The sequence below is a fragment of the Myxocyprinus asiaticus genome, chromosome 18 (genome assembly GCF_019703515.2).
Source record: "Myxocyprinus asiaticus isolate MX2 ecotype Aquarium Trade chromosome 18, UBuf_Myxa_2, whole genome shotgun sequence".
In the NCBI taxonomy this organism is placed as follows: Eukaryota; Metazoa; Chordata; class Actinopteri; order Cypriniformes; family Catostomidae; genus Myxocyprinus; species Myxocyprinus asiaticus.
In genome coordinates this window covers 30,888,060-30,910,902 of record NC_059361.1, presented here as the reverse complement: position 1 = coordinate 30,910,902, position 22,843 = coordinate 30,888,060, and the positions used below count along the sequence as shown (strand labels likewise).

Genomic DNA, 22,843 nt, shown 5'->3' with positions numbered 1-22,843 from the left:
ACAAAAATCAAGTGCAACAGCATGTGCATGAGTAAATGTGGACAGATTAATTATTTTCGGGTGAACTGTCCCTTTAAGCAGAAGTCCCTTCAAAGAGCTAAGCATGTGTGCGCCAATCTAGGCACTTGTCTTTATATAACTATATAAAGTCATTTAACTTAATGTACCCGTAGTGAAGTGAAACCACTCGCTGTGACTAGTGGTGTCACCAGAGAGCCCTGCTATTTGGTTCAGCATCTGTAATTAATCATTAGATGTGTACCACTTAACCAGCTGCTAACACTGTATCTCTCCCAGTACATATACTTGTTATTCCCTTAATTACTTAAAATTGCCTTTTACTCATTTACTGTAAAGCTGTGTGCACACTGTGTGATTTTTTTTTACGATCTCTTTCCATCTTTTACATTCTGACATCGTTATTAACATGCAAAATAAAAATTCTACTGTACAAACCTAAGCAAGGCCTTGTGCTAATGTTAGAAATGTTTTGCCTTGGGAAAAAAAGAAGTCAGAGTGTCTGAAGTTTGTTGGAAGTGGGTGAAAGAGTGAATTTCTGGACTGCTAATTGTTCAGAGGGATCTCTGGGAAACTTTCATGATCTTAGTGGAAGGAAGGAAATGCTGCATTGTAAGAGGCAAAGACCATATCTACACAAATGCTTTTTTTTTTTTTCTTTTTTAAAGGCTGTTTTTAGTTTCCTAACTTCATCGTTTTCCAGAGTGTGTGGTAATGGAGAGAATTTTCAAGTGGAAGAAAACACAATTCTAGTGTGGATGAGAGGTGTAAATGTAGTGAAATTAGTGCGTTTTGAAAACGTATTAGTGTGGATGTGGATGCTGCACAATTTCCTCTCGATCTTTCTTCCTCAGAAAAAATTTAATGCGTGAGCAGTGTTGCCAGGGTTTCATGCCAAATTGGGTTAATTTAAAAAACACAATCATGGGTTCAAATGATAGCATGGGATACTTTAAAATGGGCCGTGGTCCCCAAAAGGTTAGTTAATCAGCACACTGTCAGCTGTGCACCAGAATCAATACAGCCACATTTTTACACAAATATTAAATTTGAGCGCATGATACATTGTTTCCCACAGATGTAATTGCTGTGTAAGTACATTTATTTAAAATATCAAACTAAGTGATTCACATAAAAAACTATCAAATTAAAAATTAATATGAAAGGAGTAAAATAATTAAAAGCACCAAAGAAATACAAGTCTCAGAGAAGTAACAAATACAAAGAATAAATTGGCCTAAATATGGAAGGAAACCTAGTTAAAATCATTCATATACTACATTGTTGTCACAGGACCTCTCTATGTTGCATGTATAATTTCTGCAAGTGACATCCAGTTATTATCTCGAAAATATTGTTAATTTGCATTTCGTATCCAATTTTGTCAGTCAAATCAAATAATGGGTTAAGAAGATTAAAATACAAAAAAAAAAATAAAAAAAAAATAAATAAAATTGAACATTGACAAACAACCCTGCTTGGTAGATATAATGTAACAGCTATGGGCTTTTCAGCCTTAGAGGTAAAGGCATTTTACATAGAGGTAAAGGCATTTTAAATAAAGAAAAACATCAGCATCCAACTCCACATCTAATTTAAAGAAATCAAGGTACTGCTAAGTTCATGAAATTTGCTGACAAATAGCTAGCTGGCTGTTTAGACTCACTTAGATGTTAATGGTGGAGATGTGGTGGTCCAGATAAGATAATAATGACATATCACATATAATTCTTCCAAATGTGCCTTGCCTTTATAAATATGTACAGCATTCTTAAAGTGTTCTTGTATTCTGAATATGTTACTTTTTTGTATGATGTATCGGAATTCATTACGGAATACATGAACTGAATTAAGAGAGATTATTTAGTATTCAGCCCGGAGTTGTTTCTTTAAGTACTCTGCCCAAGCCTGGATGTAAATGTAACACAATCAATGGGTTTTCAAAAGAAAACCTATTAGTATGACCGTGGCCTCAGATTAATCTCAAAGGCTGTTAATCGGCCGTTTGGCGATCAAAGCCTGACGTTTTTGTGCTACGATAAAATACATATTTTATGATTCCCAAAACTTGTCTTTTGCAGCAAAATCGCACAGGGCACACTGGACATATGATGCTAATACTGTATATATATATTTGAGGGCATTCGGCACATCAGCCCCGCTGGATATCGTCGAGCTGCTGTTCATTTCGTAGGGCATGTCTAAGAGAAGAGGTGAGCCGATATGTCAAGGACTAGCATTACAGTTCATCTGTCAAGTACGGCATCCTTCTTTTAGATGCAGTGCAATATAAAGCTCAACTGCGCTGGGAAATCGCAACACAGCCTCTTAGTAGTGGATTTAGGATGGAATTTTGAGCTTCTGTATTTTCTGTCTGTTCTGAAGCCCTATTTAGAACTGCTCTGTTCTGTAGCTTGATCTATTACAGTTCCGTTCGGCTATATGGTTTAATAATATGGTTTTTATAATTTTGTTTATTGTGTTTCCAGGAATGTTCGTTATTCATGTTTTTGAGAAATTACAGACATTACATAAGAAATTAACATAATTAATTCTGATTCAAAGTAATGGCCAGCATCATCCAATCACTGCCAACCATGTCAAAATAAAATTATACATTATATTTATTATATTTATCCCAGTGTCTCATGCAGGAGGCCAAGTTTTTTAGAAGCCATGTCAAGTTAAAAAGAACTTCAACTGTTAAAAACACATCTCGAGACACCTACGTTCTTCTCTATTCGTAGTTCTGTGTCTAGATTTTTTAGTGCCAGGACGTGTTTGGAGTGAACGATCCTTAACTCTTCTAGGCAAGTTAATGAAAGAAGTACCAATGTCCGATTTAGGATGCAGTGCAATATAAAGATTGACTGTGCTGTGAGAAAGGAAACACGGCTTCTTCTAAGTGGAGTTAGTATGGTTTTGGAGTGCTACATTTTCTGTCTATACAGAAACTCTGTTCAGAATTGCTCTATTCTCTTGCTCAGCTTGCTCTATTCGATCGATTACAGTTCCATTTGTCTGTATGGTTGAATGAAAAAGGTGATATAAGTGGTGTCAGTATACAGATAAAACAGTTCACCCAAAAAATTAAATTCTGTTATGCCTTTCTTCCAGGGAACACAAAAAAAGACTTTTATTGTAGAATGTTTAAGCTGTTTTTTTTTTTTTTTTTACCATACAATGAAAGTGAATGGCTGTCAAGCAGTTTTCAGTGAATATAGAGTTTTATTTTATCGTAAGTGTCACATATTCCCTGTTTTTTGTATTGACTTTTATGTTGAAATTCTTGTTTAGTTCCTTGTTCCTGTTTTCTGTTAGTTTGTAGTCCTTTTGTAGTTTCATTTTATGATTGGTTTTCCCCGATTGTTTCCACAGGTGTTCCTCGTTTCCTTGTTTACCCCTGTGTATTCAAGCCCTTGTTTTCCCTGTTTCCTTTGTCAGTCTTCACATATATTGTCATGTTCTATATCTGGTTCCCTCTGTTTTTTCATTTTATTCAGAGTTACCGTGTTCATCTTTTGTTTACATTAAAAGCTGCGTTTAGATCCTCATTTCTCATCTACCTCATTACAGTAAGTCATATGGACTTTTTATTTTATTTATTTTTATGTTTTTATGGGGCCTTTTTGGAGGTTGTAAACTATTGGTTCCATCCAATTTCATTGTATCTAAAAGAGCAGCTCAGACATTCTGCTGAACTTCTCCTTTGGTGTTCCACAGAAGAAGTCATTCAGGTTTGGAACAACATTAGAGTGAGCAAATGATAACAGTTGTAACTTTTGGGTAAATCATTCCTTTGAGGATATAGTTTGCATTAAACCAAATAGCTTCCTTTTGTCTCCATTATAACACTGTGATTTTCTTATTGTTTTGGCAGGCACAACTGTGATGACCATGACGGCTTACGATGCGGATGATCCTAACACTGACAATGCTGTGCTGCGCTACATCATCGTGAGACAGTCGCCTGATAAACCTTCACCCAATATGTTCTACATTGACCCAGAGAGGGGTGACATTGTCACTGTGATCTCACCCAACCTGCTCGATAGAGAGGTACAGTTTGTGCTTTCTTTTAACATCTTTCTTTTTGATGGATGGCCTCAAGTTATACTTTGAGTAACTCTCTACATTCATACATAACATATTATAAAACAGATAGTCCTTCATTTCCATTTTATAATTTAGCAGATGATTTTATCTGGAATGACTTACAAATGAGGAAAATCACAAGCAATTTATCATGCAGGATTTAACAATTTTCGCAGTAATGCAATAAAATTTTGAGAGCAAACAAGGAGTACAGAAGCTAGAGATGTATAAATGCAGAAAAGTAGGGAAAAGGAGGGTGTGTGTGCTAGCAGAATAGGTGTCTTCACTTTTTAAAGGTTATGGTGGTCTCAGCATTTTGGATGGATTGGAGATTGGAAAATGAATCTTATTGGATGATTTTCTAACAACTAAATTTACAGTAATTGAGTAATAGATAATTCACTTGTTAAACTGTGTTGTACAGTGTGCAGAAACTTATGATGCACTATGATAATAATTATAAATGATAATCTGATGACATACATTGCCAGCTTACAATATACAGCTGCATAATTTACTGTAGTATTTTTGTACTGCTGAAATAAGTAGAAGTGGCTTATGCTGAAAGCGGTACACACTGAAGTTTGAAAATGGTCACACCCAAATTTTATTGAAAAGGTACAGCTGTGACGCAAAACACCTGTTCACCTAGCTACTGTGTATGTTACTGTGTCGCACCCGTAGAATAATGTTCTATATTATTATGTACTGTGCATGTCCGGGACTATTGTATATCTTCTACCGAAAGCATGGCTTTATAGCACGGCCTCTCCTACCATATTGCTGAATAAAAAAAGTAAACTGTTACATTAGCAAAATGCCCACTAGATATAAAAAAACAAACACTTGACCATATAAAAGACCGTCAGATCTCACAGCACAGCTTGCTCTTTTCTTAAAGCTTTGTGAGATGAACCTATAACAGAAGGGCAGACAGAACAGAGAAGGTTTTCCTTTCAAACTAAGCTGCATAAACAGTCAAAAATTCAACAACTAAAATGGTGTGGGAGCACACAATAACTACCATGTGTTTTAATGTTTAACTATCCTCAAGACACCTTTAGAAGTAAAGTCTTCGGCATATTAAAGCAGGTCTTTTAATGTTGTTAGGAGACAGGCAGTAGGAGGAATGCAGCAAAGACGCTACGTGTCTTGAGAACAGAGGGTGTTAGCAGTGCATGCTAATGAACTGGAGGCTGTGCTTCTCCCAGCCCCTAACCAAAGCAAGTCAACAGCATGATTGCTTTTGCTGCAGGGTGACGAATGCAGGAACATCAATTCGGCCCGCTGGTGGAAGAGGAATATTAGCTGTTGTCAGACACTTAGTGTGGTTTAATTGAGGTTATACACCCTTATCCACAAACATCAGCTGTGTCCAACAAGACCAGTAGAAAACCCCTCAACTGGAACAGTGTGAAGCTGGCATTAAATGAATGATTGTATGTGTTCAAGAGTTGATTCGACATTATAATCGAATGTCACATGTACGAGAGATGTCCAATTGTAGTTGTTTATGTCAAATATGAGGCGATAATACATGACGGGGGGGGGGGGGGGGCGGACATTGTGTGTGGCATAGTGGTGGAAAGAGTTTACTTTTTAAGTAAAAGTACTGCTATTGAAGAAATAATTAACTTGAGTACAATTAGAAGTACTGAGAAATATTATGACTCGAGTAAATAAGTAGTTTGCCGAAAAACTACTCGAGTAATTACAAGTTATTTTATGAAATTATATATTATATATATACACACACACGCTTCTATTTTTAGAACACAAAGACATTTTTGTTCTTGAAAGAAACTGATGCTTGCTTTCAGGATGCATTAAATTGATCAAAAATACTGCCAAAATCATTAATTGCAAATTATTATTATGGTTTGAAATTATTGTTATTGTATGTATTCACTTTTTTTTTTTTTTTTTTTTTTTACCCGTGATTGCAAACATGTACTGTGTCACCTATTCCTTACAAAAGCATTCTAAAGTGCTAATTTGGTACTCAACATTTTCTTATTATTAGAACATATATTGAAAATGGTTGCACTACCATGCGGAAGTCACAATACAGTGGGTTTTTCCCCATTTGCTGAGGTATTGAGTTCTTACAAGTTGCTTTACACTTGCAAGTAAAATTTTGGCTTTAAAAAACCCATTTCTCCAGAAATCCTATTTTCTTAAGTCTATTGTTTTAGAGAGATGAAGGCTATTCCATGCGTTACTGTTTTGAAGAGAGAATCTGTAACCAGGATAGAGAGGGAAGTGGACGGCCCAGATGCACAACAAAAAGACAAGTAAATCACAGTCTCTAGTCTGATAAACCGACTCCTCACAGGTCCTAAACTAGCTGCTTCTAAATGCCAAAGACCTGCATTGCTGCAAGAGGATCCTTGGACAAACAGAACATTTTAAAAATACAACATATATTTAAATAGAAATAGCCATTTTTAACATTCTATATGTCTCAAAATCGTCTCTAAACTACTGTGACTGAAACGCATTCCTATTTCATGTTTATTCTCATTCACGTATGTCCAAATATTTTGGCTATAAGTTAACATCCTGTACAAAACTAATATAACGCAATATCATAGAGGAAATGTATCCTCTATGATATTGCAGCAATTATCCAGATATGGAATGAGATTAAGCAAACTGTTATCAACTCCTAATTTCAATAGGAAATATAAATGTTAGATTCCCAAACATTACTTCTGCAAATAGAAAAGATTAGAATAGAACAGGGAACTGTGCAAAACCCCACAAAACCCCCCACTGAACATCATGTCCGTCTGAGATTACATAAAGAGACTGACGCAATTGAGACCGCCTAAATAGATAAAAGAACTATGTTCCAAGCTTCTCCAAGAAGCTTGGAACATCCTATCTTCCAACAACCAAGAAAAACTGTGTCCAGGAGAATCGGTGCTGTTTTAAAGGCAAAGGTGGTCACACCGAATATTGATTTAGCTTTTTTTATGTTTACTGGACTTTGTGTGACATTAAGTGATTAAATGAAAACAATTTGTCATTATTTTTGAAGACATCCTCACTATGGAACATTTTTCACAAGTGCCTAAAACTTTTGCACAGTACTGTATATCAGATATTATTAATAAAACACGGGAAATCATTGCGTGTGCATTTTTTGCCCCCATATTTTGGATTTCGGGGATATGTCAATTTCAGTGGCATTTTTGCCCCGATTCCCCGTTAATTTCTGACACTGTTGGCATTGTATCTTTCTAAGGTATTTAAAAAGTTTGTTTTAGACATATAGTAGCAAGTAAACAAGATATCCCTACATATGTCAAACTACATTGTGTTAATGTTTGACAGAGCTAAAACATTGCATACCTTAAAAACAAGAGAAGTTTGATCAGTGGTTAAACGTGTTTAGACCATTCCCTCGTACCTGAATGAACGGCTCCTTTCCAGAATAAAATGAAAATCACAGTATTATAGTTCTTGTATAGTGACAGGGCAGAAAGTCTTGGAGAAGCAAAAGAGAGGATATCGGCGTGCTATGTGATGTTTGTGAATTTTTGGTCACTGATTAGTTGCCAAAATTACCCTCCACCATTGATCCACTCTTTCAGAGGAGAAAAAACATGGCACCTATTGGAATAAATGTGTATATCTTGACCTAGATTTAATGCTTCAGAGGCTTGGGAGAGTCCCTGAGAGCAGAATCAATTTCAGTGGTTAACAATTTCAATTTTTCTTTTTTTTTTAATTCTTAATTTTTCAGGCCCCCTGGTAGGCGAGGGTAATTTTGTAAAAATACACATTTGGCTGAATTCCTGAAGTGAAATTTGTGGAATTTAGAAGTTTACAGATTTAGGATTATTTAAACATAAACCTTCTGGTCCAGACCCAAGTCCATTTGATGTCAGAGTGTATCCCGAATGGCTTTAAGGTTGTTCTGGGGGTGTAGAGCCAAACTTTCGAACCAAGTGTCTTTTTTTTATTGATTCATACATTAAACAAAGAAAAGAAAAACATATATATATACACCGAATCAATATTTAAACCCCACTATTACTCCTCCCAATCTCCAACCCAACCCTGACCCTCGACAAACATTCCTGTGGTCACATATGAGTGTATATACACACATTAACAACTACACCTCTCTCTCCACTGCCCCTCCCCGAGAGCCCTCCAAAAATTGCAAATATTTGCCCCATTTCCTCACAAACGAGTCCAAATTCCCCAATCTTCTAGATGATCCTTCTTTGAAAGCCGCCACCCTCCCCATCTCTGAGCACCACTCCTGAAATGGGGGCGCTCCAGCCGACTTCCATCCCCTTAAAACAATTTTTCTGGTGATCATGACACTGGTTAGGACCCAATTTATGTGTTGATTCCCTATTTTGGTGACCGCCCCATCACCTAAAATATAGAGTCTGGGGCAAAATGAAATTTGAGTGCCCAATACGTCACCCATAAAACTCTGAACCTTCAACCAAAATTCTTGGATCTTAACACACCACCAAAAAACATGGGTTGTGTATCCATCTTCTGATTGGCATTGCCTGCAGGTGGGTATGTCTTTAAGACCCAGCCTATACAATCTAGAGGGGGTCCAAAAGAATCAATGTAAAATCTTGAATTGCATAATGCACACCCTTGCATCTCTAGATGCAGACTTGATGTTTTTTAGAATCCTAGCCCACACTCCCTCCAATACCTAGTTTAAATCTTTCTCCCATAATCTCTTGATAGAAGTTAAAGCTCTGTCCCCCAGACTCTAAATTAGCAGGGAGTAATACACTGATGCCTCATGACCTTTTCCAAAAGAAGTAATCGCCACTTCCAGTGCTTCTGCCGCTTTAGGGGGGTGTATGCTACTCCCCAAAATAGTACAGAGCAGGTGGCGCAGCTGTAAATACCTTTAAAAAAAATAAATAAATAAATTAAAAAAACTGAGATCTGGGAATCCCAAAATGTTGAATCAAATTTTCAAAGGATCTCAACACTCCACTCTCATATAGGTCACCGAGTGTAGTAACCCCCCTCACAATCCACTCTGACCAGCAGAAAGGGGACTTATTAATACATAATTTTGGGTTCAGCCATATGCATATATACATTTATATAAATAAATGTCTGAATTAAACACTCTGGACACTTTTGTCCATACCGAGTGCAAATGTGACATAACTGGGTGTAACTTAACTTCTCCGGTTAGTTTGACCGAAAGGATTTGCAATGGCGAAATTGGGGCAATAACTTCCTGTTCAATACAAAACCAGGGAGGGGCTCTCTCAGGTGGGCACAACAAATGAGCCAAATGTCTGACACTGAATGCATAATAATAATAAAACAAAATCTTGGGTAGGCCTAACCCACCTTTGTCAGTCGGCCTATGCAGCTTACTGAAATGTAATCTGGGATGTTTACCATTCCAAATGAAGGACTTCTTTATGCTTTCAAATTGCTTGAAATAAGAGAGGGGGATATCTATAGGGAGATACTGTAGCAGGTAGTTGAATTTTGGAATACAATTCATTTTTATAACGTTAACCTTCCCAATCATAGATAAATATAATGAAGCCCACCTGCCCACATCACTCAAACCTTTTTATTAAAGGGTAAAAATTAACCAACTAAATCACACAAATTTGCTGGGAATAAAAAACCGAAATACTTCATACCCTTTTTGGGCCACTGAAAGGTGCCCTGCTGAAAAGCCGTTACCGGGCAGTACGCTGTCAGAGCCAGAGCTTCAGATTTAGACCAATTAACTCTGTATCCCGGGAACTTAGAAAAGAAATTAATAATTCTGTGGAGGCAAGGCATAGATCTAGTAGGGTTGGAGACGAATAATAAAATATCTGCATAAAGCAAACGCTTATGCGCAACACCACCCGCCACTACCCCTGGAAAATCATCCTCCTTATCGCGGCTGCTAATGGTTCCAGGGCAAGACAGAACAATAATGGGGAAAGAGGGCAACCCTGCCAGGTGCCCCTATCCAGAGTAAAATAATCTGAAATGAATCCATTAGTTTGTCTATAAAGTAACTTAATCCAACCAATAAAAGTGTTCCCGAACCTGTACATTTCCAAAATCTTAAAAAGATATTCTCATTCTACCATATCAAACATCTCTTCTGCGTCAAGTGAGATGGCAGCGACCAGAGTCTGATCAATCACCACTGACCACATGATATTGATGAAACGCCTAATGTTATCAGAAGAACTACGGCCCGAATAAACCCCACCTGGTCTATATGCATAAGAGATGTCATAACTTAATCGGTTAGCTAGAATTTGACAATATTTTAATGTCTAGCTGGATCAGTGAAATTGGATGGTAACTCTTACACTCACTTGGATCTTTGTCCTTTTTAAGAATCAGACTGATCCCGGCTTGCGTCATGGCTGGCAGAAGCTTTCCATTCTTTAATGATCCCGTATAAACTTCTAGCAAAAGTGGAGCCAATTCTGTAGCATAAGATCTAAATAAATTCAGCGGCAAAGCCATCTGGCCCCAGAGCCTTGCCTGTAGGCAAGGCCTTAATTACCTCGCCAAGCTCATCCAAGGTTATCTCAGAATCAAGAGAATTATTTGCTCAGCTGTCAGTTTAGGAAGTTCTAATGGTTCCACAAAGTTTTGTGGAGACATGGAACTGTAGAGATCATGATAGAATTCTTTAAAAGCATTTCATATCAATGGCTGAGGTAAATATTTCACCACCAGCAGATTTCACTGAGGGAATGGTAGAAAAAGACTCCCTGTTTTATATATGTCTAGCCTGTTTTATATATGCCTTGTCCCCCCACTCAAAGTATGACTGTCTTGCCCTGAATAGCCAAAACTCCACCTTCCGCGACAAAATAGTATTCTTTTAATATTCCCTTTCAACTCCACGAGTTCTTGTGCTTTGGATTTTGTTGGTAAGTGAGGCATACTGTATGATCCGGCCCCTAAGAAAAGCCTTAAGTGCCTCCCAAGCCGTGCCCACAGAGGACACTGAGAACCAGTTGGTCTCCATATAAACATTGATTTCAGCCTTAAACATTTGTTGGAATTCAGGATTTTGCAAAAGGGATACATTAAAGCGGCAACTATATGAATTATTTTTCTCCATATGTGGCAACACCTCTAAACACACCAGGGCGTGATCTGAGACTAAATGTTTCCAATTGAGCAATCAACAACCGATGAAATTAGGGACTTAGATATAAAATATATATATTCTAGAATAAATCTTATGGACTGATGAAGAAAAATGTATAGTCCCTACCATGAGTATCATGGACTCAAGGTGGCGCCGAGTATGGCTGCTGCGTAGCGAGCTCCGACACAACATGGTAGTGTTTTGTTTGTTTTGTTTACAATTCTTATGTTTTTTGTCTTGGATGTTGTCTGCCTTATTGTCTATGACAGACAAACACTTTTGAACATTGGTTCAGCAATTACACACCATAAACCGGACTTCAAATTCCTCAATGCCGACCCGCTGTTTACAAACACGCAAGCGGAGCTCTTTGTCTATGCTGCACGGCCGCGGAAACGCAGGAGGTAAAGGGGAAACAGAGCCGGCGTTCTCATCAGAGTAAGACGCCATGCAAATCGACCGCCGCTACCCAGTATTCTACTGGCAAATGTTCAGTCTCTGCTGTGTACATCCCGCCACAAGCCGACACACACCGGGCACTCAAGGAACTGTATGGGATTATAAGCAAGCAGGAAACCGCGCACCCTGAGGCCACATTCATTGTGACCGGGGACTTTAATAAAGCCAGTTTCAAATCAGTCGCACCAAAATACCACCAGCACATTAGTTTCAACACACGAGGGGACCGGGTTTTGGACCATTGCTACTCTCCCTTCCAGGATGGCTAAAAATCCCTTCCCCACCCACCATTTGGCAAATCGGACCACTCTTCCATTCTGCTTCTGCCCACTTACAGGCAGAAACTGAAACGGGAAGCACCCACCCTCAGAATGATCCAGTGCTGGTCGGACCAATCAGACTCTACGCTACAGGACTGTTTTGATCACACGGACTGGGAGATGTTCCGGTCCGCCTCTGATGACGACATCGAGCTTTACGCTGATAGCGTAATGTGTTTCATCAGAAAGTGCGTAGAGGACATTGTTCTGACGAGAACAACACGGATCTATCCAAACCAGAAGCCATGGATAAATAGCGATGTTCGTGTGGCACTTAATGCACGGACCTCCGCATTTAATTCCGGGAACGTGGAGGAGCATAAACAAGCCAGTTATCAGAACAGCAAAACGCCAGAACAGGAACAAGTTTGCAGGACAGTTTAACACCACCAACTTTAGAACCATGTGGCAGGGAATTAACATCATCACGGACTTTAAAGGGAATAAAAACTCCGCCATGAACACCGCTGCCTCTCTCCCGGATGAGATAAATACATTTTATGCTCGTTTTGAGGGAAATAACACCGCCCTCACGGAGAGAGCTCTCGCGGCCGAAGCTACAGAGGTTAGTTCACTCTCCGTCTCTGTAGCGGATGTAACCCGATCCTTCCGACAGGTGAATATCCGCAAAGCCACGGTCCCAGACGGCATTCCGGGCCACGTCATCGGAGCGTGCGCAAACCAGCTGGCTGGTGTTTTTATGGACATTTTCAACCTTTCCCTCTCTTTGTCTGTAGTCCCCACATGCTTTAAAACATCCACCATTGTGCCTGTTCCAAAGCAATCCAAAATCACTTGCTTAAATTACTGGCATCCTGTTGCTCTGACCCCCATCATCAGCAAATGCTTTGAGAGACTAATCAGAGATTACATCTGCTCTGTGCTGCCTCTCTCTCTAGACCCATTGCAGTTTGCTTACTGCAACAACCGCTCCACTGATGATGCCATTGCATCTACAATACACACTGCTCTCTCCCACCTGGAAAAAAAAGAACACTTATATGAGAATGTTGTTTGTAGACTACAGCTCAGCATTCAACATCATAGTGCCCTCCAAGCTAGATGAGAAACTCCGGGCTCTGGGCTTAAACAGCTCACTGTGCAGCTGGATCCTGGACTTCCTGTCAAGCAGACGCCAGGTGGTTAGAATAGGCAGCAACATCTCCTCATCACTGACCCTCAACACTGGAGCCCCACAGGGCTGTGTTCTCAGCCCACTCTTGTATTCCTTGTACACACATGACTGTGTGGCAACACATAGCTCCAATGCCATCATTAAGTTTGCTGATGACACGACGGTGGTAGGTCTGATCACTGACAATGATGAAACAGCCTACAGAGAGGAGGTGCACACTCTGACACACTGGTGTCAGGAGCACAACCTCTCCCTCAACGTCAGTAAGACAAAGGAGCTTGTGGTGGACTTCAGAAGAAAAGACAGAGAACACAGTCCCATCACCATCAATGGAGCACCAGTGGAGAGAGTCAGCAGCTTCAAGTTCCTGGGTGTCCACATCACTGAGGAACTCACATGGTCCATCCACACTGAAGTTGTTGTGAAGAAGGCTCATCAGCACCTCTTCTTCCTGAGATGGCTGAGGAAGTTTGGAATGAACCGCCACATCTTCACATGGTTCTACACCTGCACTGTAGAGAGCATCCTGACTGGCTGCATCTCCGCCTGGTACGGCAATAGCACAGCCCACAACCGCAAAGCACTGCAAAGGGTAGTGCGAACTGCCAGACACATCAGTGGTGAGCTTCCCTCCCTCCAGGACATATATACCAGGCGGTGTGTGAAAAAAGCTCGGAGGATCATCAGAGACTCCAGCCACCCGAGCCATGGGCTGTTCTCACTGCTACGATCAGGCAGGCGGTATCGCAGCATCAGGACCCGCACCAGCTGACACCATGATAGCTTCTTCCCCCAAGCAATCAGACTTCTGAACTCTTGATCTCCCACGATCAAAATACATCAGCACTGCACTTTATTACTCTTACTCTTATATCTCACACCGGACTGTCATAATTATATTATTATTATATTATATTCTCTCTTAACATCTTACTATCAACCGGCAGCCTGAATGTCAATACAGTACAATACAACCTATTGTACATTCTATATATACTTTATTCAATATAAAAAATGTGTATCTATATTGTGTTGTAATTATGTGTATATTAGACTTTAAATTGTGTTGTGTTAATTTGATGTTATTGTAAATTGGTATATGTCTCATCACTGTCACGGCTGCTCTGTTGATCGGAACTGCACCCAAGAATTTCACACACCATTGCACTTGTGTATATGGCTGTGTGACAATAAAAGTGATTTGATTTGATTTGAGATGGGTTCAAAAGTCTCCAAATATCTGTAAGACCAAGATTTTTACACATCCTGTGAAGCATCAATGTTGCTCTAGGGGGCTTACACACTTTTGCTTCACTATGATCAAGGACTGAGTCCATCAAAAGATTAAAGTCTCCTCCCAATATTATATCATGAGGGGTGCCAGCGGCTTGCAACATCCCTTCAAGATCTATAGAAAAGCCTTTTCCCCCGAATTTCTGCTAAAACAATAATGACTCTTCCTAATTGATCTTTTAATCTGTTTGAGATATTGGAATTGTAGATGCTTACTTATCAGTGTAATGACTCCCCTGCTCTTACTTGAGCCAGCACTAAAGAAAACATGTCCACCCCATGTCTTCCCAAACTTTTCAGCTTCCTGCAGGGAAAGATGCATTTCTTGAAGAAACACTATCATATTTCTTATGCTTAAGAGAAATAACCTTCCTCCTTTTTATGGGGTGCCCCAACCCATTCACATTCCATGTGGAGAGAGACAGTCTGCTCATTAACATTGACATTTTGACATATTAGAATAATAGATTTTGTTTTTGACACACAATTATAAAGACAACATTCCAACATTAGTGCAACAATCAAACCCCAAACTCCCCCCCCGAACCAAACAGAGAGAAAAAAAAAAAAAAAACGTGTGCATAAACCCCGTGTACGACAGCGCCAACTGGAGTCCATCCCTCTAAACTCAAACAGTCCATGTACGCCTACTAGAGCCCCTGCGACAGCTTTGCCATCGGATTGCTCAAGTCCGGTGTTTCTATACAAATATTGTGAGACAGAATTACACAACAAAAAATTATCTATAAAACAAACTCCAGCCAATAGGAGGCATAAGCACAAAGAACGTGTAGATTCATCCACATAACTGTCCCAAAGGTGTGTTTCTCCACAAAACAAACTCTAGCTGCTAGATGAAACCAGCAAAAAAAAAAAAAAAAAAAAAAAAAACATTTTCCTCACAGTCAAACAAATGTTCAGTGAGCTGGCCCATTCGGCTGCTACATGAGTGCAATAAATTACCTAATCACTCCAATGACTTGCAAGAAATACTCCACAAAACAAATTCCAGCCAATAGGAGGCATAAGCACAAAGAACATGCAGATTCATCCACACAACTGTCCCAAAGGTGTGTTACTCCACAAAACAAACTCCAGCCGCTAGACAGAACCAGCACAAAAAGAAACAAAAAAGGCGCTCCGTTTCCTCGGACAGTCAAGTGGATGTTCACTGAGTTGGTCCATTCGGCTGCAATGTGAGTACCACAAAATAACTTACTTAGTCCATTGACTTTATGAAGGACATCGCTTGCTGGGGACATGTAAATATTTTACGGCCATCCTTTGCATCTATTCTCAATTTGGCTGGGAACCTCTGTGCAAAAGCGACCTTCCGTTGATTTAAGAGTTTCTTGCATTCCTTGAATCGATCATGTTTATCTCTTGTCAAATTTGCAAAGTCTAGGAACAAGAAAATGCTGTGGTTCTTCCAAGAAAGCTTTCCTTTACTCCTCGCCTCACGTAACACGAGATCTTTATTGGATCTCAGAAATTTGGCCAGAATTGATTGGGGCCTATCACCCTCAGCGGATCACCGAGTCGGAACCCCGTGAGCTCGCTCGATTTCCAGCTTATGGCCTGTTAAGTCGAGCAAACTCGGAAAGAGCCCATCCAGGAATTTCACTATATCCTGACCCTCTGCTCCCTCAGGAATTACAACAAAACGGACGTTATTCCGCTGGCTACGGTTCTCCATATCTTCCAACTTCTCCCAGACTTGCTCCAAATTCACCTTGGTCTCCAGTGGATTAGCAGATAATTCCCTCTCTGATGACTCCAGATAATTGATCCGTTTCTCAACATTCCCCACTCTTGTAACAACCTCAGTGAATTTCGTCTCCATGGCAGTGATCGATCGATGTATTACACCAAGATCCTCCAAGTCAGCAAAGACCTTCATCAGCATTGCCGAAATGCTCAACATTTCTCGCCAATATTCCCTCATTTCTCCGACCAAATCGACTCCCGGGCTTGCGGCCTGTTGCTCAGGGGTGTCAGTTTGAGCATGCAAGTGTCTTTTAATGTCTCCAGAGCCCGAGGATTTTGAATTCTTTGACATTGTCCTCCTAGAACAGTTATGGAACAGAGTGTATCGAATCTCACCGGTCTGATATTAATAGTGTTAAAACTAGCAAAGTGCGCAGAGTTCACCGTTCACATGTCCGAACCTTGCATGGCGTCACATGACCTGGATCGAAAACGGTCTTAATTTCACCAAACTGCGGGATGAATCTGCAAAATCAAAAACACGTACTGTAATGCAACCGAGTTGCAGGCGAATCGCACAACTATTAACACACCTGAAATCCCTGCAGCTCACTGTGTAAAACATCTGCCACATGTCACGCATATGAGATCCCAACTGAAATGAAGCACAGACTTATGGGAATCATGCAGAGGGAATTTGGTGTCAGTAAGATGTTATAGTGACAGTCTATACACACCAGTAATCTATACTAAAGTAGAGATGAGACTTTGTGCAGCCACATTCATATCAATCAGCAAAGAGAGAGGGAGGGAGAACAGGAAATCTGGAGTCAGAATGGCAGATCGATGATGCCTTCAAGTGATGGCAGAAGAGATGAGCACACATGAAAGCCACCACATTTGTTTTTAATTAACAGTGGAAATCTCTTTCCAAGTTGGGACCACTTCACTGAGATAACCCAGACTGCTCTTGTTGTGAATTTGGTGACTATAGGTTGAAAATTGTTGCTGAAATCGGTCCGTTTACCAAAATTCAAATCACAGCCCCCAGTGGCCATAGCTGGAAGTGTTGTTGAATGAATGGACATGTGTGAGCTCCAGTTTCTGGGTGAAATTTTTAGTTGTAAATTGTGTAATACAGTAAACAAGTGCATATTTTACTTCCTGGTTCCCATGGGACCAGAACCCATGTCTCTGAGATTGGTAGCGCATTGCGCAAGCAGTTGCGCTAGAAGGAAATATGTTGATTTTGAGGTATTTGAACATGTCAATTTCCCATACTGCATAATCACAGTGGAAGCAATTTTGTTTCGGTGATCATGAAGTTTTATTTATTCAATTTTGCTTGTGTGCATTTTGTGTAGTGTTGATAAAGAATATAGAATAAGCTTGCCAGAATCTAAATATGCCTAAAGAAGTTCTTTAAAGGGATAGTTCACCCAACATTTTAAATTCTCTTATCATTTACTAACCTTCATGTTGTTCCAAACCCATATGACTTGCTTCTCTGGACACACAAAAGGAGATGTTAGGCAAAATGTTAGCCTCAGTCACCATTCACATTTATTGTATGGAAAAACCATGCAATGAAAATGAATGGTGACTGAGACTAACATTCTGCCTTGAAACAAACATGAGAATTATACAGTGATGTCAGTTTGCTTAGTTCGACCAATGACTTGTCGACAACTAGCAAAAACATCATGAGTTGTCTCAGCACACACACATGCTGTATCACTTGACCTGTCAAGTGCACCTGCTGTTTCTGCGGTCACACAGATCAGCATGCATGACTAAATGCCTGCAGCTAAGTTTTCCAAACTTCTAATATAGTACATGATGTTCCAAATCAGACATGATTATTCATGTAGAACCCTGATGTCAAATATAGGAACATGTCAAACTTTGGTTAAATTACATTTATCTCATGCAATTGCTTTCTTTAATGTAATATTATTTTTTGGGAACCTCAAATATAGGCCCAGATTCTCAAACCATTGTCTGTTTGTGTGCAGCAGACAGCAGAAGGCCTTAAAAAATAAAAGGATGATCACATGCACCTGTGACGGATTGATCTTTTCCTCTGATCTGATTGGTTTAGAAGCTCATGGCAGTGATCCTGCACACGTTTCATGTTGGCGAGGAACACCCAGTAATGTGAATGATCACACACTGTTTCTGTTATGCAGCCTTCTCATTAACTGGGCTCTGTGTAGATGTATGTGTGTGTGGATTGTATCCACAGGGTGTGCAGTACAGATACAGAGACACTAAAAAAGCAATGATAGAACTCATGGTCATCAGCGTTTTCTTTAGCTGCGTGTATGCTCCCAAATTTGTGGAATATATCCAGGTTTGATGCTGTTCTAAAGGAATTTTCAAAGCAAATAACAAAAGTGTGTGATAGGATGTTGAATAATTGATGCCCATTTGTCAAATCAATGCATTTCGTGCAGATTGTAAAAGTTGTATATTGAGTTTCATATATCATGTCTGATTCTGTTTGAAGTTTGGTTTTGAATCTATTCATACAGACTGACAGACTGAAGGCTTGCTTTGGAGGGCAGTTGCTGGAAGACCTCCTCAAAGTAACTTCTGTGGTCAGTCTGCTATAGTGTGTGTGCTACCACAGCACCTGCCACTGCCTGACAGCCGATTGACAGGCAGAGAAGCCCATCCTTTGTTTCATAAGTCCAAATGACATGGTAGCAAAACAGGCGGCTTAAAATCGATACCCCGTGACAGGCCTCTGGCAGTCCTCTTATGGAGCATGTCTAATCATTGCAGTCCAGCTTTTAATGACCAGTCTGTGGTCAGAAGTATTCTGTTCTAAAACCTAGTGAGCTGCCTTTCTACCTACTGCCTACTAGGAGTGAGAATCAGCAGGGACCTGGTCATACGATATTATATTGATATCTGGGTTGTGATACTATAGTATAGGGATTCTTTATGTTTACTTTATTACAATTGAAAACTGAGATATTGTGATGTTTTATCAGAGACAGTATAAGATGAGAGGGGTCACTGATTAATCGTTACGTTAAATATGCCAGCTGTACGAATGAAAATCGCCTTTTTGATAGAAACATTGCCTGTCAATTTACTAGTGAACTTGCATGCGTGTTAGCTGGACCAGCCTGCGGGGGGTGTGGAACAGATAATAACACAACATTTGTTTTGTTTGTTTGTGTGGGTGTTTACAGTATGTGCAGGAACAAGACATTAAGGCTTAATGGCACATTAAACAGCAATTACGAGAATATTGTTTCAAGCTTATACAACCATCTTAATGTCATATAATCTATTCCTTCATTGCAGAGTTTTGATATATGCAAGGGTTTATGACCAGTGTGTGGCTTTTAAAGCTTGTTGGTTTTGTAATAATATTTAGTGCAATGATCACACACATTTGCAATTTAAAGAGCCATTTTACAAGCTTCGTCAAATGAAAATTACATGCCTTTCAGATGTGCATCCACACGCATTCATTGTGTGTACGCACATACAGAGACACACAATGGATATTCCAATTACTGTGAGGTCTTGGCATAGTGATTTCTCCAACTGCAGCCACATTCACCCAAGACCCGAACGGTCATTCAAATTATAGATCGAGCCTCCCCTCTGCGCTCGCCCACAAAACAGACTTTTCAGGCACACTTTTCGGACCTCGCCCTAATCTGATCTCTCCCGCATAATTGAATGTCAGTCACCATATGAAGATTCTTTCCAGGTCTCAATTAATATATCACTGTGTTTGGCAGGATGGCTAGGCAAAACAGACAGCAAAATATTTACTCCTGCAGGTGGTTCCTGAGTTATGTTATGTCATTTAAATGCAAATATTACAGTGAACGCAGGAGGATTGCGGGCGTCGATTGAAATCACAGCATTATTGCATGATTTGATGTGCTTCACTGCATAAAAGATATAAACTGTCATTTATTCAATCAGAATTATGTGAAGATGGAGTTTAGTTGGGTAGGAAATAGAAATGAGGGAGTAGCTCGGTGTTTGCCCCAGGATTGCTTTAAATTTGCTCTCCGTTTTTGTTTGTTCTACACAATTCTATCTTTTTTTATATTTGTTTTGCCAGAGGCTGAATTAATGATTTCCAAAGTTTTGCATCAAAGATCAATCAATTTTTTCAGTACTGTTTCTGAGTTTCATTATGAATCAGATTTTCACAGCACATACCATTCAAACTTTTTAAAGTCATATGTCCTTATTAGGATGACACCCAAGACACTTGGGTGAAACACTTTTATTGATTGTATCTGTAAAGAGGACAGGAAGTCACTGAGGAAAGATGGGGAACAAGATTGAGAAATGTCAGAAGTTGGACCGCCCACCAGCTTTAGTACCACAGCTCAATATACTGTAACAGAGCACAATATTAAGTCATTAGTGTTTTAACCAGAGAGCTACTTGAAAGTATGCCAAAAGTTCAGTTGAGGCTATGTCCTGAAGTGCATAAACTAGTTGGAGTCCATCTCCAGTGATTAAAAATGGCACCCCCTCCCCCGCTCCTCGCCCCCTTTCTCCTTCATCACACCTCTGTCTACTTGCATTAACGCGGAAACGAGATTCCACTAATTAATCAGATCTCCAAGTGCTAAAGATGAAGATTACATCCCAATGAAAGTTAGGAGTTTCAATTTTTTATTTTGTATTATTTTATTTATTTTTTGTCTTGCTGTGGATTCCAGGTGATAAATTGAGCCCCATAGGAATTGTGTTAAAAAAAAAAAAAAGCCATTAATCCTTCTGTTAATAACTGAGCCTTGCTGATGCACTCAGTCAATAAAGGTGTGAAACATCACAAAGAGATGGAAGACCAAAGATGAGTACTGTCAAAATTTGTGGAGGAATACATCAAATTGTGAGGAACTTTATTAGGAATGACCATCTGAATGTAGCAATAATGCAAACTTGGCTACATTTTTCAGTAGCATTAAGGGCTGTTCACACCAAACAGATTTTTGTGTCTGTCTGCACTCGTTCTATGTAAACATGCGCTAGACCGACATCTTTGACCATTGCGTTGCATCCAGCTGTTTTTCCACAGTTAAGGACTTTAACATTTGATTTTATTACATTACTGGCGTTAATATATTAACCACGTTTAATTTTTTTTTTACTATGATTTTACTACAAAATACTATGGTGATACTATGGTTACTGTAGTGAAACGGTGGTTAATTTTCATAATGGAAGGTTAGGGTCAGGGGTATGGGTTGATGTAGGGTGTCTGTGGTACTCTAAATAAACACACTGCAGTGATGCCACTATACTGTATGTTATTATTTAATAAAGGGTACAAATAGTATCTGCACTTTTTGCACCAGAGCGCAAATAGCATCCAACACTATTTGTGCTAGCAGTGTTGCCGACTATTTCTCATGAGAAGTCGCCAAAGGCTCACTGAAATGTTGACATTTATTACGTAAGACGTCAAATTTACATAAAATAATTCCTTAAAGGTGTAGTGTTGAAAAACCATCATGAGTTTTGTTTGTTTTTTATTATTATTTAACTTAGTATTTAACTTATCATTTAGATATTACTAATTTAACTTATCAAACATTTTAGAAATTTGTGGTGGGCAGTGGGATAGATGTTTTTATTTGTGTGGTGTGTGTGTGTGTGTGTGTGTGTGTGTGTGTGTGTGTGTGCGCACAATGCTCTATCATTGTAGGCTGACTTTTCTTATCAAAACAGAAACCATTCACGTTAATTGAGGTTGAGACTGTCGCAACAAATACCAACAACACGTAAGCTCGTCAGTCATTCGATTTACTGAACATCCGTTTGCACGTAAGTCCAACTTCTGATGGCATGCGGGTCAATCATATTACTTGAAATGTAGGAGGGCGCTAGAACACAGAGGAAAAAATCATGAGACATCATTCACGATAGAGATAATGTTTTTATTTTGTTTGCCAAATGTGGAAGAATGTGACTAAAGCAGACTACAGAAGTTGCTAAAATTTTACTCTTACTCGCTAAGGGGGGTCAAAAAGTCACTAAATCTAAGGACAAAGTCGCTAAATTGGCAGCAGTGTGTGCAAGATGATTTTTATAGCAATTTACACTTAGTACAAATCAGTGGCAAAGACTTCTCTGCTGGCCTAACATGCCAAATAATTACATATTTTTCATCCTTTCATTCTCAATCACCTTTTTGCCAATGTATTTTTAATCTCTTTCCACTCTTAATTAATCTACAAACAAACAGAGAAAAACGAAAAGTGTATCCAGTCAGAATTTATTCCTTGATGCTTACAAGCGAAGTGTGATAACTGTTTCACAAATCACATTCCCGAAGCCCGAAGCAAAGCGTGAGTCTGAGCTCCACCCCATCAGGCCTTCAGAATTTCCAGAGAATCCCTCAACAGTGCAAATGAATGAGCAACTAAAGTCAGATTGTCAGATTCATCAGCCAATCAGATTGATTTATTAGTTCTTGGTGGGTGTGATCTTTAGGATATGTCCTGGTCGAGGCCTTCTAGCGTGTCTTGAGTGACGCAATCACACTTTAAGTGATGTACGTAATTTGAAAGCGAAGTGATGACGATCTCGCGCTCTGCCGCTATCGCCATTGAGAAAATAAATTCTTATGGATTTAAAAACACGAGATGTTCTGTAGGACTGTGTGATTCTCAACTCCGATTTCGCTGAGATGCA

At 39.5% G+C, this 22,843-nt stretch overlaps 1 protein-coding gene across 1 annotated transcript in view; it reads left to right on the top strand.

Annotated features, from left to right (window-relative positions):
- Positions 1 to 22,843, top strand: part of LOC127455892 (cadherin-13-like) — a 570,343-nt gene that overhangs the window by 382,526 nt on the left and 164,974 nt on the right. Inside the window, exon 7 of the mRNA XM_051724064.1 lies at positions 3,899 to 4,077. Within this exon, the coding sequence (XP_051580024.1) occupies positions 3,899 to 4,077 (179 nt within the window). The remainder of the gene's footprint in view (positions 1 to 3,898; positions 4,078 to 22,843) is intronic.